The sequence below is a fragment of the Podarcis muralis genome, chromosome 2 (assembly GCF_964188315.1).
Source record: "Podarcis muralis chromosome 2, rPodMur119.hap1.1, whole genome shotgun sequence".
NCBI lineage: Eukaryota > Metazoa > Chordata > Lepidosauria > Squamata > Lacertidae > Podarcis > Podarcis muralis.
In genome coordinates this window covers 31,369,469-31,386,636 of record NC_135656.1, presented here as the reverse complement: position 1 = coordinate 31,386,636, position 17,168 = coordinate 31,369,469, and the positions used below count along the sequence as shown (strand labels likewise).

The following is a 17,168-nucleotide window of genomic DNA, read 5'->3' as shown; positions in this document are numbered from 1 at the left end:
TTGTTTACCTTCCTGCCACAGCAGTACCTATTTATCTACTTGCGCTGGTGTGCTTTCGAACTGCTAGGTTGGAAAGTTCAAGAGGCTCGGTGGCTTAGACCACAGCGCAACCCGCGCGATATATGGCACAGAGCCACCCGTTGCCGACCACAGCACTACAACTTCCAGTCTTTTTGTCGCTATGTGCCTCAGCCACTTAAGAAGTCCATAGGTTGTTCTTACCTGGGGATACTGGAATGCGGCTCAAAGAGCAGGGTTGGGAACAAAGCGCTGCTATTGCCAGACCTAATTAAGCTTTGTTAAGATGAGGAATTTGCATTCCCTTGGCCTTCTTCTACAGCCCAATTAGCGCCTTGTCCAGACGCACCTCTCATGCAAGCCACACAGTATGGGGTAAATGTTGGCAGCCATAGCGTAGGGACAACACCTGTGTTTGAGACACCGCTTCCTCATGCTCTGTTTGAGACAGAACAGGGCTGCCCACTGAAATCCTGCCAATTCCAGGGACTGAACCTGGGACCTTCTGTATGTAAGGCGGAGGCTCTAACACTGGTCAATTCCCCTATGTGGGTTTATAGTACCATTTGCCTCATACAATAAAGGGACTCAGGCTTAAGTCCTGTAGCTTCCCACTGCACTTTGTACCACAGCAAGATACTGCATAGGAGAAAGTGGATCTACACAATTTGGACATCAAATTCCTTAAAGTCTGGCAACAGAAGCAACTTGCTGCGACATGGACTAGCCCTGCTCACTCAACCATGCTAGGTTGGCACCTGTTGAAAATGAGAATACGTCTCTCTCTCTGGAAACTGTTAACTAAAAATGGTTCAATATGCCACATTTGAGGGACATTTTAAATAACAGCACTGTACAAAACCGTTTAGCCTTCTCAGTCATTTTCCCAACAGAGCGAACTTGGAGGATGTAAATCCGAAGTCATATGACACATGTTGAAAGGGACTGGCGCTTCAGAAACGAGCAACACCTGCTTTTCACAATTACTTTATTGTCATGATTACAAAAGTGCTGATTTAGTTGCTCTGGCTCTTCGACCCCGCAGAGTCATTACCCTCTGGAATGACGCTTCACACCCGGGGGGGGGGGGCGGTGACCACTGATGGGGGCACCACATGCTGGCAAAACAAAGGCCAGCAGAAACAAGGGACAAATGGCCGATACGACAATCACTTCATTAGGCGTGGGCCGGATCCAGAGGCATTAAAAAAAAAAAAATCAGTGCTACAGAACGGGGCCTTGACAACATCACAGAAAAAGCAAGGCAACGTGGAAAGATTTCACAGCCGTCTAGACTCCCTCCAAAGCTGCCAAGAGGCTCAGAGGAACTGCCATGCCAGAGGATAAATCGGGCAGGGAGTAGGGAAAGTTTGGCAGCTTAAGAGGCACACAATGTCTATCTGTGGCACCTACTCTAGAGTAAACCTAGTAAACAGAGGGCCTCCCCCTGCCCTGCAACCTTAGCCCATGCCATGGGTCAAAATACGGACCATGTTCTCCCCGTCCCAGATCCTCAGTGAAGGCCTTGCCGACTTAACGACAGCCCCACCACCCTTCCACCATCACATGCCAAGAGGCCTGCTCACTTGGGGTACATGAGAAGCGAAGGAGGTGTCACAAGGGATTCAAACGTTCTCTCCCCCAGGCTGAGCTAACTTGGCTCCTGCTAGTTAGAGGAATACCTCAGAAACCTATTCTCTGCTCTCATTAGTGCCCCTCCCCCAGGAGGCCCTTTGGTTTCAGGAGGCTTTGGCTGAACAAGGTTAAAGCGAGAAGCAAAATGAAGGAGGCAAGGCTTGCTAGGCCGGCCGTAGACTGTGGTGTTGCTTGCCCTATGCTACCACTACCACCAGTCACAGTAAATACAAGGGGCCATCCCTGCCTCACATAGTAGACCTGAGGGTTAAGAGGAGGCTGAGGTAGGAAAAAGGAAGGAGGCCGGACGCAGTGAGGGAAACCTTGTGTTCCTAGAAACATTTAAAAATCTGGGACGCTGAAGGAAAAGGTGCCCGCCAGGTGTACTGCTATCTGCAGCCCCACCATTAACTAATAGAACCCCTCTCCAGTTCACTCGTAAACATTTAAAAATGGACAGAGAACATTATTATTATTATTCAGTTTCTACCTCCCCACATGGAAACGCACTTCTGCTCCAGAAGAGCAGGGGAGAAAGCAGTGCTCAGCGTGGCAAGGTGACTGGGAGCTGGGAGACCGTGGCACCCAACTCCCCCCACCCCGCCCCCCCAAGAAACAACAAAGGAGACTGGGAGGACAGAGAAAGATGGTGGTATTGCGGAAGAGGCAAGTTACTGCCCATGGCACAGCAGAGGAGCAACTTCAGTCTTGCAGGGATCCCGTAGCGAGTGGTAGCAAATGTTGCAATGCCGACGGGCAAGACGAGGGCATTCGTGGGGCTGTTGGGCGTTAAGAAGAGATGCTGTGGGGTCAGACAGTATTGTGGTGCTGCTGCTAACGGCAAGGAATGGAGGCTCCAGTGAACTGCTGGGCATAGGAGAAAGGCATTGTGGGGAGAGGTTGGCCGCTCACTGCTACTGGGCACTAAAGGAGAGAGTTCTGATTGGCTGTCTGTCATACCATCAGGCACCAAGCAATGCCAAAGGGTTGGCTAGCAGCTGTGAGAGACTGTCAGGCACTGAAAGGGGGAATTCGGCGAGAGTTCGGCTGGTGCCGCAGCGCTAAAAAGGGCACTGTTAAGAATGCCTCACCTTGGCAAAGCAATAGTGTGTGATACCCGGGCACTGTGGGGGTTGTAGTGTCCAAGCCCTCCCCGCCCCCGGTCCCCCAGGTTTATGCCTCTGACTAAGGCAGGCCCTCTTTTCCCTCAGGCCAACACTTTGATCCCAAAGTTTTTGCGCAGCTGCTCCAGGAAAATAAAGGTGAGCACCGTATGAGGGACCAAGCGGACGCCAGCAGGAACAAGGCCCTAGAAGAGGAAATTGGTTATGGTCAGCTTCTGTCAATCCTGGAATCATGGCCGCAAGCTGCCACCAAGGAGGGAAGGTGGGGCTTGAAAAAGAGGCAGCTGGCAAAGGGTCCCAGTGGAGAGAAGCCCAGATTTTGATCCCATGCGTCTACTCCAGTATCTGGAGCCACATGAGGCTTTTTCACTCACCTGGCATCACCTAAAGGCCAGGTAGCCTGGCATGCAGCTGCAGCACTTGGGCAGGGGAAGGGATGCAATGGAGGCAGTGGAGCCATCTTGGGAATAGGGAGGCAAACTGGAGAAGCACAGTGGCTGGGGACCAAAAGGGCAGGAATGCAGGACTAGGAAGGGCTAGGAGTTGTGCTGTCTGCATTGCGTGCCTGGTCTACTTGGTGCAATCACCCATCAACGCTTCTGCTGCATCTGCATTACCTTATAAAATGCCAGTGGCCCGAGCTTGGCTGTCTCCATTGCACAGTGCACGACACCCTGAGAGAGAATGAGAAAGAAGTCAGCCCATGCCCAGGCAGCCCCCTGTACAGATCCCATTCCTCTCCTTACAAGGCTCAGTCTCTGCCAGTCACAAACTGATGAAGAGATGCAGCAGCCAGAATGATGCTCAGGGGCATGGCATCAAGCAGCAGCAAAAGAAAAAACAGAAAGCTGACCAGAAGGCCAGTGGTATCTATAGGATGATGCTTAGTTCAAGCAACCAATGAATCAAGAGCCTGGAAATCGGGACAGCCGTTGACAGGGATCAGATCACTCACCCGATACTCCCCCTGGGAGTTCATAAGGCGTGTCTTCAGCACATCCAAGGGCTGACACAGGAATGTGGCACATCCTCCCTGCAATGAAAAGGGAGGGTGTGTGTGATGGCAGCAGAGCCTTTTTGAAATCCTGGGTTACAGGGCACGGCGTGAATGTCACCAGAAGCATGCCCACATGATAAGCTAGTTATCAGTTGGCACACTGCTCAGTGGTAGCTGGAGGAAGGGGCGATATCTCACCCCACTGCTGTGTTAAAAGTAGAAATCCAGTGATGAAGCAGGGGAGTGGCAAGACATTTATCTCTACTTGCAGACCACTGGTTTACCAAACAGTTACCTTAAATTAGTGTGTGGCGCGTGCTGTGTTTTTAAGCCATGGAGCAGAATGAATGGCCACAAAATGATCTTGCATGATCTGCACTGGAATATATAGTTCCCTGAAGCGCCTCCTTCATAGTGCCCCAGACCTGAAAGAACCCCATCCCTCTATCCAGCTAATTCTCTTTCTCACCAACCTTCCAAAGCCTTCTATAAAACCAACTTCTTGGGCAAAACCGTTTCAGAATCACAACAGCCTCATCTACACTGCAGTGCCTGCTATTAGCCCTGCCTTCCTTTTTACCTTTTCCCCTTTGTCAAACCTTGCCCTCTCCATTAGTCCTCAATCCAGAGGCTGATGGTCTTATTAATTCCAAACAGGACCCAGTAGACTAACTACTGGGTCCAAGTAGATGCTCAGTAATGTAATAGCTTTACAAAGGAGCTACAAAGGAGTCATGAGCCTAGTACAGGCTTAAACAGTGTATGCTCCCCACCAAGCCCAAAACAAGCCCCAGTCAAGTATGGTAGATACTTCACCACCACCACCACCCACCACCCTCCCCCATATTTTTACAATCTCAGGCAGGCCAAACATTGTGTTTATCTTGGAGTGTCACCACTTGTGCAGGTCTGGTTTACTGCCCAGCTATGAGATAACTCTTATGGCTCAATTGCCAGACAATCCAACTTTAAATGATGAGCTTCCTGGGTTTGAAATGCTGTCTTTGCAGGGAAGGACTAGGACCTTCATAACAATCCATTCTTGGTAGCTCCATGGACTTCGACTTTGGACCTCCATCTCCCAAGAAGGTGGAACAAGCATCACAGCTCTAACCCCAATGAATACACACCCCAAAAAAAATTAAAATCCTTGGCTTTGCACCCACACCCAGATATCCACTTACAGCAATAAAGCTGGCCAAGAAATGGGTGAGAATATTGTCAGAGAGGAAACCGGTCCCAAGAACCAACTGCTTAGCCTGGTCGTAGCAGGAGAGCTGCAGAGAAGCAGAAAGTTGTGAGACTGGCCCCAAATCTCCCAGCACTCATGAGCAAGCAAGCAGACTGACCCTGAAATGGAGTGTCCATTCTCTGTTGAACCACAAGGGCTCAGGCAAGACAGTGACACCAGCCCCTGCAGTGTATCAGGAGGACAAGTGGCAAAAGTGTGACTAATCCTCAGCCCTCTCGGACAAATCTCCTGTCCTAGCAGTACTGCCAGGGAGACAAGGAAGTTGTAGGCCTAATCCGGGGGAATTTGGGGCTCTCTAGACCAGTGTTTCCCAACCTTGGGCCTCCAGCTGTTTTTGGACTACAACTCCCATCATCCCTAGCTAGCAAGACCAGTGGTCAGGGATGATGGGAATTGTAGTTCAAAAACAGCTGGAGGCCCAAGGTTGGGAAACACTGCTCTAGACTACCAGCCCTTATTATTATCTTTGCTGGCTGGAGGTGATGAGAGTCCAATAGCATCTGGAGGGCTGCAGGTTCCCCACCCCTGGCCTAACTCATCTTTAAAAGCCCTAAGCCAATATGCTGAGGACACAGGTGGACTGGGAAATATAGGATCTCATTCTCCAGCCTACACCGGGTCACTTGTGCTTTTACACCCTTTTGCACAAATCTCCCACCTTGAGAAAACAATTGCTACAGAGCCTGACCTCTCCTCTCACCCCCACCCCCTTGCAGCCCCAGAGACAGGAGAGACAGTACAAAGGAACCTACAAACTAGCCTGTTAACCTTGGGCCCAGAGACTAAAAGAAGCCTTCACACATTTTAACATTTTGAGTCAAAAGCTACTAGTGCTGTCTGCAGGTTTTGCAAATACATGCTGCCTTCTGAATGCAGCTGCCTATAGCCTCCCTATGGGAAGACTGGCTCTTGTGGGGAAGTCATGCATGGACTAGAAATCTTACCCTGCATGCAGAGCGGGTGCCTCATCCATTACATCTGACTGTAACAGGACAGGATTTCTGCAAAATCCTGTTTTCCCTCCCCAGGTGGCTAGAGAACATGTCAATCGATTTCATGCCTGGAGTGAAAGGTGGGCATATAGATATGGCCTTGGTGTGCATTGTGGTGGGTATATGCCTAGCTGAATATGCACACATGTGGTCTGGATTTAGGTGCACATCCACCAGCAACTATGGCTCTTTTTTGTATCACTACCTGTCCAACGGTAACCAGGGCCCCTCGACTTGCTGCCATTGAAGCTCCCGAGAACAATTTCTTCACACCCTCTGCAAAGACAAAAGGGATTCAAAGCATGGGGTATACAGGGTAGAGCTCACCAGGTTGCACAGTCTACCAACAGCAGTGCTTTTCTGCTCGTCAACTCTTCAGAAACCACAGCCTCCCAGCCACTAAGACACTGCACAGGAATGGATATTCTCTATTGCTCCCAAAGATACAGGAATGATGTTATAATCTACTAGGTGCTTAGAAAGCAGAGCCAATCCATAAAAGACTTCACTGTATTCTAGCACAGGCTGGTTTTAAAAGGTTATGAAATAGCTCCTCATTTAGCCAAAGCCAGACGATCAGAAGCCCTGATAGGGCAGAGATACTGAGGCCCCATCACAATAAAATATCTGTGGTCGGAAGATTAAAATATAAATCTGTGGTTAGAAATCAAAGCATCAGAGAAGATAAGATCTCCAATTAGATGCCTGTGGAAGAGAGAACACTGCTGAAACTAATCAGAGACAGAGGACGGGGGCAGTCGCTCAGACTGGGTCTCTCTCTCTTGCACAGTTTCACTTTTTGAAACCCAGCTGCCAATCTATGCGCACTTGCCTAGGGGCAAGCCACAGTGGATCTGAACCAGTGAAGGCTGCATGACTTGTAGACTCTGCTCCTTGCCTTTTCTCCTCAATTTCCAGAGCAACATGAAGCAGGAAGCTACCATTCCTCATCCTTCCACTGGACTTTAAAGGCAGGAGGGTGGGTCTTATTTTCTCCACTTGCCAATCTCCCTCTCCCCCCATTGCCCCCCTCTAACACACACAAAGGGACAGCCCTTTTAGTCTCCTCTCTCCCTTTTCCCTGGGCCCCATATGCTTGTTCTCTGTGACGCTCTAGAAGCCAAGTATGTGGTCAACTCTGAATTCTACCCGTGTGAACTCCAGGTCACCATATTCCCCTGCACTTCCCATCAGCTTACTCACCCCTCTCCCTTCCAAACGTCCAGCGGCTGCCAGACTCAAGAGGAGCTTGCAAGTGGCTCCCATCACTGATCCCAAAGAGCCACTAAACAAAGGCTGTACCTGCAACTTTTGCAGGCTCTCATCCTGCCACCAGCTTTACTTCCAGGTAGTTTGCCTTGGATGGTGTTGCCCCTTCTCCTGGCACTGGTTTTGCCAGCTTCCTGGCACCGGGACTGGCCTGTAACCTAACAGCTCCCACTTCCGTATAGAAAAGGGGGCAGAGGCTGCAGCAGATTCTCCCCAAGGCCAATTTCTTTCATTCAGGGCGAGCTCCCTGTGGCCTCTCAGAAGCTCAAACTAGCCACACTGCGCGCTGACCAAATCCTTACCTTCACGAAGCACCCGATACAACCCATCCAGAGCATGCGAGTAGCTAGAAAGCAAAGAGAGACCATATTAGACACCTAAACCCATCTTGCTGCAGCTGCTACTTCTGCTGGCCACACCAGACAGAAGGCTGCAACTATAGACTCTTCCAGATCTAGTAGGGACGTAGAACCCTGGGCTTTGGTCGCCAGGGGGTGCTGTCCTGATTCAGAAAGGTGTCTTTGAGCTTCAAACAATTGGAATTTGAGGATCCATGCTGCCCCTCTGTGGCCATGCAGCTTCAATACAACCCTTTATGGAGGGATAAAGGCTTTCACAGGGTCCGCCTCCTTAATGCTATTATTTGCCTCTCCCGCACTTGTGCATCTCCTGTACAACCCCCCTCTGCAATCTGGACACTCACTTGCGCCTCAGATGCACCGGCTGCTTCATGTCATTCTGCATCCTGTGGAGGGAAGAGCATCACAGCGTTAAGGACACTTTCATGGGGAAACAAAAGTCTTTCCCAAATCATCCCACCCATAGGATGCTGAGTTTGCCCCAGAGCAAGGCGAACCGCAGAGACAATGGGCTAAATTCTGTGTAGCTGTTCAGAATTTTGTGATCATATACCTGAAGGAGCATCTCCACCCCATCGTTCAGCCCAGACACTGAGATCCAGCGCCGAGGGCCTTTTGGCGGTTCCCTCCCTGCGAGAAGTGAGGTTACAGGGAACCAGGCAGAGGGCCTTCTTGGTAGTGGTGCCCGCCCTGTGGAATGCCCTCCCATCAGATGTCAAGGAAATAACCAACTATCTGACTTTTAGAAGACATCTGAAGGGAAGTTTTTAATGTTTGGTGTTTTTAATATTCTGTTGGGAGCCACCCAGAGTTGCTGGGTGAACCCAGCCAGATGGGAGGGGTATAAATAGTACATCATCATCATTATCGAGTTGGAAGGAACCCCATGGATAATCTAATGCAGCTCCCTGCAATACAGGAATATGCAGCTGGGATCAAACCTGCAGCCTTGGCATTTTCAGCACCATGCTCTAACCCACTAAGCAGATTTCTCTGTCAGCAGAAGCATTTCTGATGGTGAAATGATCAGCCCTCTCCTCCCCCCCGCATGCTGCTGCAGGGACTCTCCAACCCCCCCTGCCCACCCGAGCCAATTTAAGGGGGCACGAAGAGGGAAAACACCACTGAACTGGCGAAAGTCCTTGTGTGGGCTTATCCAGCCCCATGGAATGTCCCCGAATTCAGTAGGGGTGTAAAGAGTCAAGTGAACAGGTCACGGGGAGCTGAACTGGGCAAGGTTGAAGCACAGCCATAGGGAAAGGGGAAGGAGACCACTGACCTGACATTCACCATGTCCGCTGGGGTCCCCACGAACCCACCGGTGAAACCTGCAACCAGAGAACAGCAGGTGAAAGGGGACTGTGCAGCCTGCACTGGCGTGGCCCGTCATCCTGCGCTTGCCAAGCCCCAGCTCACCTCCTACTGCACCTAGCAGCACCTTCTGGTAGAAGGGCATTGGCCCCTGGGCACCCTGGCTCAAGTGGTCCCGCACAGTCTCATAGATGGCAAAGCGGGTGAGGGAGTACGTCATCTGGAGAAGCAGAAAGAGTCAGAGCAGGTTGGCAGCAGCTCTCAGGCCCTGGTCCTGCCCAGCACAGGGCAATCGCTCATCAGAATCACCGTTCAGACACGGCACCAGCTTGGCAACGGCGCAGCCCCTGCGCTGGCATGGCCACAGCCTTGGCATTATGGAGCTTGTGCTCTTAAGAGCCATGGCAGCAGTGTCCTTTTCGCCAAGCAACAGGCACCATATATGCAAGAGGTGCAACCCCAAGTGAAGCCCTCTTCTTCCCCGAACCCTGCTTGCCATAGCAGAGGCCAACCCTAACACCCAACTATTCAGGAATCATAGATTCTGCAAGCAGAATGATATTCAAGCAGAGCTTATGGTGACTGCAGAAATCAATGTAACCTTATTACAGAGCCGTTTGCAAGGATTGAGAATTCCCTTGCAGAGTCATGTGCCAGTGTGCCGGGAGTGGAGGGAGCCATTGTGAGGGTCAGTGCACTGCTAAATAAACAAGATATTAAAAGGGAAGAAGGATACAACTCAAAAAGCTGTCGCTTCTCTCAGCTTCTCCTCATCTGCACAAGATGCCTGACTCATCAAAGTCTTGGGGAGGACATAGCTTACAAGCACATGCCTCTTTTCAGAAATTCCTAGTCTAAAAACCTGCTTGACAGTCTCAGAGGGCAGAGGCTATTGGATCCTTATATTCTATTGACAATATTCTGCGGGATTTTTGCCGTTAACTGTGACCAAATGGCCTCTCAGTTTCAGAGACTGCAAGTCGACCTAATTTACAAAGCTCTGTCCGTGAAGCCAAACACAGTCTCAGTGTTAAATCTGTGGAATACGCTTTGAAGGGTGCTGGAAGAAGCTGTAGAACTCTCACGGGTAGCGTGACGGAAGCAAAAGGCTGGCATGGGGAGCCAGACAAAAGGAGCAGGACTGAACAGACAGGGGTAAAGCAATCGTTGCAGCGGCCCAACAACTCACCTGCCGGCAGAGGGAGGCACTAAGCCCACTGTAGAGGGCCAGGAAGCCATCGTTGCGAATCACACGCAAGGCCATGCCCGTCATGCGCATCTTCACTTCCTGCTGGGTTTGCAGGTGGACCTAGAGGCAAGAAAAGCAGGTAGCAAACAGGTCAGGCTGGATTTGCCAGGCTCTTCATTCTCCAAGGGATATTCCAGGGGGGCCAGGGCAGGGAAAAGATTAAGCAGCCACGGCCCATGCACCTCTGATAGAGCAAACAAATGAAACTGCAACTCCACGTCAACAAGATCTCAGGAATTCATTGTAAACATCCACTTTGAATCTTTTACTCCAAGAATACTGCCCACCAGAGCTTAAGGAGAGATTCTTTCTATTTTCAAAGCTATGACTGAATTCCCCCCCCCCCCTAGAGACAATCCCTTTGCATAAGAATTTATATTTTGCTATCCTGCTCCACTCTCCCCCATAAAATGTGGGAAAGGATTCCTAACTTCTGGTTTCCTTGCTTTTACAAAACCCTTTCCCCTCCATCGGGACATGTGGCTTGCCCAACAAAACCTACTCCTTCCAGAAATACAAGCCTTACCTCCCAGCTATCTCCCCCAATTCCTCCCAGATATTACCCCCCGCCGGTGAGCTGTAAGAAGATTCCTGCATTCTTCACCCCATAACCTAATGGGTGCTATTAATTTTGGATGTTTTTGCAATCACAGCTGCGAGGCACTTGTTCCAGCCATGGCAAGGGGCTCCCCTGAACAGTCTGGTGCCTGCATCCACAGACGAAGGCTGACCCATCTGCTTCTGTAGTTTAGAAATGCAGGTCAACATTGCTTTCCCAGATTACTATCCCACCTGCAAGCACCCTGACCTCGCAGTGGAGCAGCTCGTGTTTATAGTACTGTACAGCCAACTCAGAGAGAATTTAGGTGAAAGGCTGCCACGTTGATAAAAATCAAAAAAACCTTGGCAGAGCCATTGGTCAACCAGCCATTCTCCTGAAGAAGGGGAGAGGTCAATTCAAGCAACAAGAGAATGTAGCCTACACAAGTTCTGAATTGGACCCAGAAATGAAATAGTACAAAACACTTGCACTTCTCAACACTGGCCTTCTCCCATCCTGCATGATATTACTGTAAGGAACAAGGAATCCAAGCAATTATCTGACCGGAGGTTCTTGAATGCAAATGTACCAATGTTTTATAGGCAGCTGGGGATAGCTCAGTTGGTAGAGCATGAGACTCTTAAATCTCCGGGTTGTGGGTTCTAGCTCCACATTGGGCAAAATATCCCTGCATTGCAAGGGATTGGACGAAGTGACTCCTGTGGTCCCTTCCAACTCTACAGTGATTCTATATTGGTTAGCGTGTCGGATTAGCAGCTGGGAGACCAGGGTTCAAATCCTCTCTTGGCCGCAGAGCCAGGCACTACCTCATAGGGTTGTCCTGGGGATTAAATGAGCAGGGAAACCATGTACTTGAGTTTTTGGGAGAAAAGCAATAAATAAAATAAAATATATTTTATGTAAATATATAAATTTAAATAAAATTAATTTAAATAAATGTCAGAGCTGCCTCCAGGTCCCAGCTCACAGAGGACCAACGCTAGCCGGTAGTAATGTACAAAAGTCTTTATTGAAGTACAGTTTCCATTTTCAAGCCGCAGCGCGCAGCTCTACGTCTTAGAAGCTAGACCGGCGAAGCTCCATCTGAGTCTCCACCCCCTGTACACCAGTTTAAGACTCTAACCTTACTCCACCTCTTCCGTCTCTCCTTTCTCCTCTGGGTCCTTCTGCCCCCCGGGGTCCCCTCCTTCCTGGACTCTTCTGACGCTGACCCCCCTGACTCCTCTCCCTCCTTTCGGCGGGCTTTAGGACCTGGCTCCCTATCCAGGCTACCAACTGCGCCGCCCTCCTTTACATTTGAACTTGGCGCGCGCGCCCAGCCTCCAACCTTCCTCTTGACCGTTTCCTCGCTCTCCGATGGAGGCGTGGCCAATCCTGACTCATCTCCTCCCGCTGGCGGTGAGCCGCCTGATCCCGATACCTGGGACTCCTCCCCCCTACTGCGCTCTGGTGGGGAAGCTGGTCCTGATTTCCAACTGCTGCTCTCTGATTCCCCTCTGGCCCCTTCTTCCTGGGGTGTCCCCCTAGGCACCCCCCTTGCTCTGACCATGGGAGCCCCTTTCTGTGAATCTTCTGATTCGCTGGAAAGACTCAGAGACCTCGGGCCACTGTCATCGCTAACATTTCCTTCGGATTCCTCCCCCTCGCTCTCTATTTCCTCCCTTTCCTGTGCCTCTGCTCCTGAGCCCCTGACAATAAATAAAAGCAATCAATCAATAAATCAATAAATCCAAGAGCCTTCTAGGAGCAGGTGCTGGAGTTCAACAACATCTGGAAGACCCACCGCTTCGCTATCTTTGGTAAGACCCACCCTTTTAAGAAGCCAGTGGACTGAAGCAGCCCCCCGTGGAAACACACATCAGCTGAGGCTGCAGAAGTAGCAGTAGCCAGGAGAGGGCAGTGAAGCGGAGGACAGCAGCTCAGATGGGCAGTGTTCCCAGGCAGCCAGTGGCAGCTCAAAGATCCCATTGTGAAGGATGAAGCTGGAATGTGCTCATCAAGCAGCTGGCAGGCCCAGCAGTGACACAGGGAAAGCAAACGATGGAGGCTCAAATCTGCAGGAATCTCCAGGGTTAGCAGCTTCATGCTGGCATTAGTGTGCCCCTGCCAGACCATAACAAGGGGAAAGAATGTTCCCACCCCATTAGGGACCAGGGCTAAGTATGCAGAATGCTCAGGGAGAGGCGGGTGGAGTGGGTGAGAATCTCAGAACAGACCTTGCCTGGTAACTTGTCAGTGGCTGGGCAGAAAAAACTTCATAGCCCCACAAGCTCCCCTCCTAAAAAAGCTATCTTTCAAGTTTATTGAGTTTGACCAGTCCATCCCCTTTCTGTCAGCTCTAAAGCAGCCTGTGGGGCAGACTTGGGCCATGTACACACCATACATTCCCACCCCCACAGAATCCTGGGAATTGCAGTTTGATAAGGGTGCTGAGAACTATAGGTCTGTGAGGGAGTAAACTAGGGTTCCCAGGAGTCTCTAAGGTGTGTGAGTGTGTTTCAGATGTACAGTGGTGCCTCGCAAGATGAAATTAATTCGTTCTGCGAGTTTTTTCGTCTTGCGAATTTTTCGTCTTGCGAAGCACGGTTTCGGGAAAGTTTTGGAAAAGCTTCAAAAATCACCAAAGTCTTCAAAAACCTCAAAAAAAGGCTACCACACCGTGTGCTATGAGTTGCTCCTCGAAGTCAAGTCGCAACTGTATTAACGGTTTTAAGAAAAAGGAAACAAACTTGCAAGACGTTTTCGTCTTGCGAAGCAAGCCCATAGGAAAATTCGTCTTGCGAAGCAACTCAAAAAACCAAAAACCCTTTCGCCTTGCGAGTTTTTCGTCTTGCGAGGCATTCGTCTTGCGAGGTACCACTGTATGTTGTGTATGCAGTCTTTGACATTTGACTTTGAAGAGCAAGGACCAAAGCTGGGGACACCTTGGTGCCATGATGAGTAACACCTCAGAGACCACTTTTGCTGGAGTGGGCAACCTTATGCCCCTAGGACTGCATGTATCTTTTGGCCTAAGTTCATGAGGGTGACAAAAAGATGGGGAAAGGGGCAGGGGCCAGGCCAGGCAGAAAGGAAGGTGGAAACAGGATGTAGCCTCACTTATCACCAATGTTGTGGCCACTGACAGATTACCCATGAGAAATAGGCCCTAGACAGAGAAAGGCAGTTGGCAGATCTCTTGTCTAGGTACACAAAAAATAAAGGAAGGGCAGTTGGGTAATAAAAGGGCTTAGAAAAGTTATCATTAAAATCCCAAGCAGGCTTCTGTGTGGAGCTCTAGACAGCAGCCAAGAGAGGCCTGTTGACACTGGTCTCTTCCTGGATTATAGGACAGATGTGACTAACTGGCACAGCTCGAAAAAGCCCACACGAGGACTGCTACTAGTGCAATGGGGCTTTCTTCCCCTCTCCTCACCCCACGTTCCCCAAACTGGCTTGGAGGGGGGAATCAGGAGAACCCTTAGAACAGCACATGGGGGAGGAAAGGGAGGACTGTTCCCTTGAGCAAACAGAAATGCTTGCCTTGCCAGAATGTTTGTTTTAGTGTGACATTTGAATTCTTCCCCATGTTTTGGCCTTTCTGATTGGCTTGCCCCATGTCAAGGACGAATGTGTTTCGCGTACATTTGAGGAACCTTGGATTCTGTTTTTAAAACAGAAAACAAAAAAACTTAAGAACGCCCACTATGACGACTAATGTATCTGAGAAATAACAGCAATAAAGATTACAAGGCAAAAGAAAATAATTTATCTGTACCCATTCAACAGAGTACGGGAAAACACTGCATCTGCTGATCAGGGCTGCATGCCAGAGATCATTAAGAAAAACCCTTAATGGTCCCACTGACCTTGGACATGCCACTTTCCCTCTGTGCGCTTGCCTTTCAAGGCAGAAACTACGGTATCTGGCCACTTGTGAGGGGTCTGCACAATGCCAGAAGTGCAGAATCGCGGCTGAATGGGGCCTCTTTGTTTTTTGCAGGCCTCCATTCATACCAGGAGATACTGCCCCTGAATTCAAGCTGTTATCTTGGAAGTCCTCACTTCCTAACCAACACAATTAGGCCTCAGTCTCTCAAACCAAGAAAATGCTGCGCAAATTCTGTATCACTTGACACACAGTAGAAGCTAGAAACCAGACAGGCTATACCTGTTTTACAAGTACAGTAATATTTAACAGAGCAGGGCCCCAACTACTGTGATGATAATTATGCCTTGATCTGTGCTCTCTAATTCGTAGTGGAGAACGCTAGCTGGTCAAATTATACTTGACACATAGTCAGGGGTTCTTTACCTTTACCTTACATAGAATGAACTGGAAATGAGGGGGAGGTGTTTGTTCTCATTTTTGTATTTTTATGTTTCAAACTTGCCTTGTGATATTCAGCTGAATACAATTTTAATCAATCAATCAATCAATCAATCAATCTGAACAGACTCAAGACTGTTGCCTTCAGTTAGCTCCTTGGGCACTGCTTCCTGGAAGGCAGCCCACGCCGTCTGGCCAGAGGGAGCCACTACAGGGCACACAGCAGCAGCAGATGCCATTCTGCTGTGCCCAGGAAACGAGACACCAAGGGGTGCCAGCCAGGGCCGGAATACCAACCGCAGGCCATGCCTCTTGCCTGGAAAACGGGGTACATCTGTGCACCACGGTGGTGGTGGTGGTGCCCAGGTAGTTCCAACTTCCTAGTTATCAATATAGCCAAAATGGCAGATAGAAATCATTGTAATGGCGGGGGGGGGGGGGAGAGGAGAAAAGGGAAATGCCACGCCACTGTCAACCCCCTATAGCCTCCAACCCAGAGTGGGGGTGGGCTAAGGAAGTATCTCCTCGCCTTGCCGTCGCTCGCGCTGCCTTAGACGTAAATGGTAGGTTAGAGGTGAAGAACCTCTCCTTGGAGCACTTTGCTGTTGAGCCACCTTTGCCTGCAGCCAAGCGGGGAAAGGAAGCGGCGCAAGGATTTCCCAAGCTGCAAAGGAAACACGCGGCAATATTGAAGCGGAGGGGGCGGCGAGAGACAAACAGTAGGGATGGGGCCAGCAGAGATCAGCGCAAGGGAGCCCAGGGGGAAGACGGGAGGCAGAGGGCCGGAGAGGGATTTTAGGGGCCAGGTCCCCCCATCCGTCGCCGGGGAATGGGGTGCCCCGTCTTCTTTCCTGGCGGGTTTCTCCCCCCCCCCCCTCTAACGCAAGACGCACCTTGAGCAGGTCTAGCGGGTGGGTGCAGCAGGCTGCCCCGCACGAGGCCAGGCCTCCGAAGTACCAGCGGGACACGCGTTTCTCCACCATCGCGCCGCCGGCTCTGCGTGGCTGCTGCTGCTCCTCACCTCCCCGCTGCCCGGACCCGGGAAGCCCGGCCGCCGCCTCCTCCCGCTCACCGCCGGCGCTCCCTGCACTGAACCGACGAGGCCTTAAAGGGGCAACGCCCGCCATGGGAGGGACGCCTTAAAAGAGCAACGCGGAGGCCCGGCTGGGTGTACCGGGGAGGGAGAGTAACCCGGAGAGGGTACGCAGCCTTCCTCCGCTCAGGCGGAGCCCCCGTCTTTGTCCGCCCCCGCGCATTCCGGCTTCTGGACAATCACCTTTCGACGACGGATTCTGCAGCGTCGGGCGCCGCTGATCTCCGCTGCCCGCCAAGATCATGGCTAATCTGGAAGGAAATCCTGGCTCTGTTTAAATCGAGCAGCCAAGCTGCTGCTGACTCCTTCATTGTAAATTCACACACAGTTCCTCGCCCCCTCCCACTCCTTTTTTGGGTTTTGTGGTACAGTATAGATAGGGAGGAGGAATTAAAGAACCTTTTAATGAGGGTGAAAGGGGAGAGCGCGAAAGATGGTCTTGAAGCTCAACATAAAAAAAAACCACTGGTCCCATCGCCTCCTGGCAAATAGAAGGGGAAGAAATGGAGGCAGTGAGAGATTTTACTTTCTTGGGTTCCATGGTCACTGCAGATGGTGACAGCAGTCACAAAATGAAAAGATGCCTGCTTCTTGGGAGAAAAGCAATGACAAACCTAGACAGCATTTTAAAAAGCAGAGATCGCCTTGCCAACAAAGGTCGGTATAGCTAAAGCTATGGTTTTCCCAATAGTGATGTATGGAAGTGAGAGCTGGACCATAAAGAAGGCTGATCGCTGAAGAATTGATGCTTTTGAATTATGGTGCTGGATGAGACTCTTGAGAGTCCCATGGACTGCAAGAAGATCAAACCTATCCTTTCTGAAGGAAATCAGCCCTGAGTGCTTCCTGGAAGGACAGATCCTGAAGCTGAGGCTCCAATACTTTGGACACCTCATGAGAAGAGAAGACTCCCTGGAAAAGACCCTGATGTTGGGAAAGATGGAGGGCACAAGGAGAAGGGGACAACAGAGGACGAGATGGTTGGGCAGTGTTCTCAA

General features: G+C 50.5%; 1 protein-coding gene across 2 annotated transcripts; it reads right to left on the bottom strand.

Annotated features, from left to right (window-relative positions):
- Nucleotides 1-989: 989 nt before the first annotated feature.
- Nucleotides 990-16,459, bottom strand: SLC25A10 (solute carrier family 25 member 10). Of its 2 annotated transcripts, none has more exons than XM_028715743.2 (11): nt 16,354-16,459; nt 10,147-10,266; nt 9,063-9,177; nt 8,926-8,974; nt 7,991-8,032; nt 7,590-7,633; nt 6,224-6,294; nt 4,959-5,051; nt 3,733-3,810; nt 3,395-3,451; nt 990-2,962 (listed from the first exon to the last, which is right to left on the bottom strand). In XM_028715743.2, exons 2-11 carry the CDS (start codon nt 10,234-10,236, stop codon nt 2,861-2,863), a joined length of 741 nt encoding a protein of 246 aa, XP_028571576.1. In that variant the 5' UTR covers nt 10,237-10,266; nt 16,354-16,459; the 3' UTR covers nt 990-2,860. The 2 variants fall into 2 exon arrangements, with proteins under 2 accessions (XP_028571576.1, XP_028571571.2); XM_028715738.2 differs by lacking the exon at nt 16,354-16,459 and adding an exon at nt 15,971-16,302.
- Nucleotides 16,460-17,168: the final 709 nt, after the last annotated feature.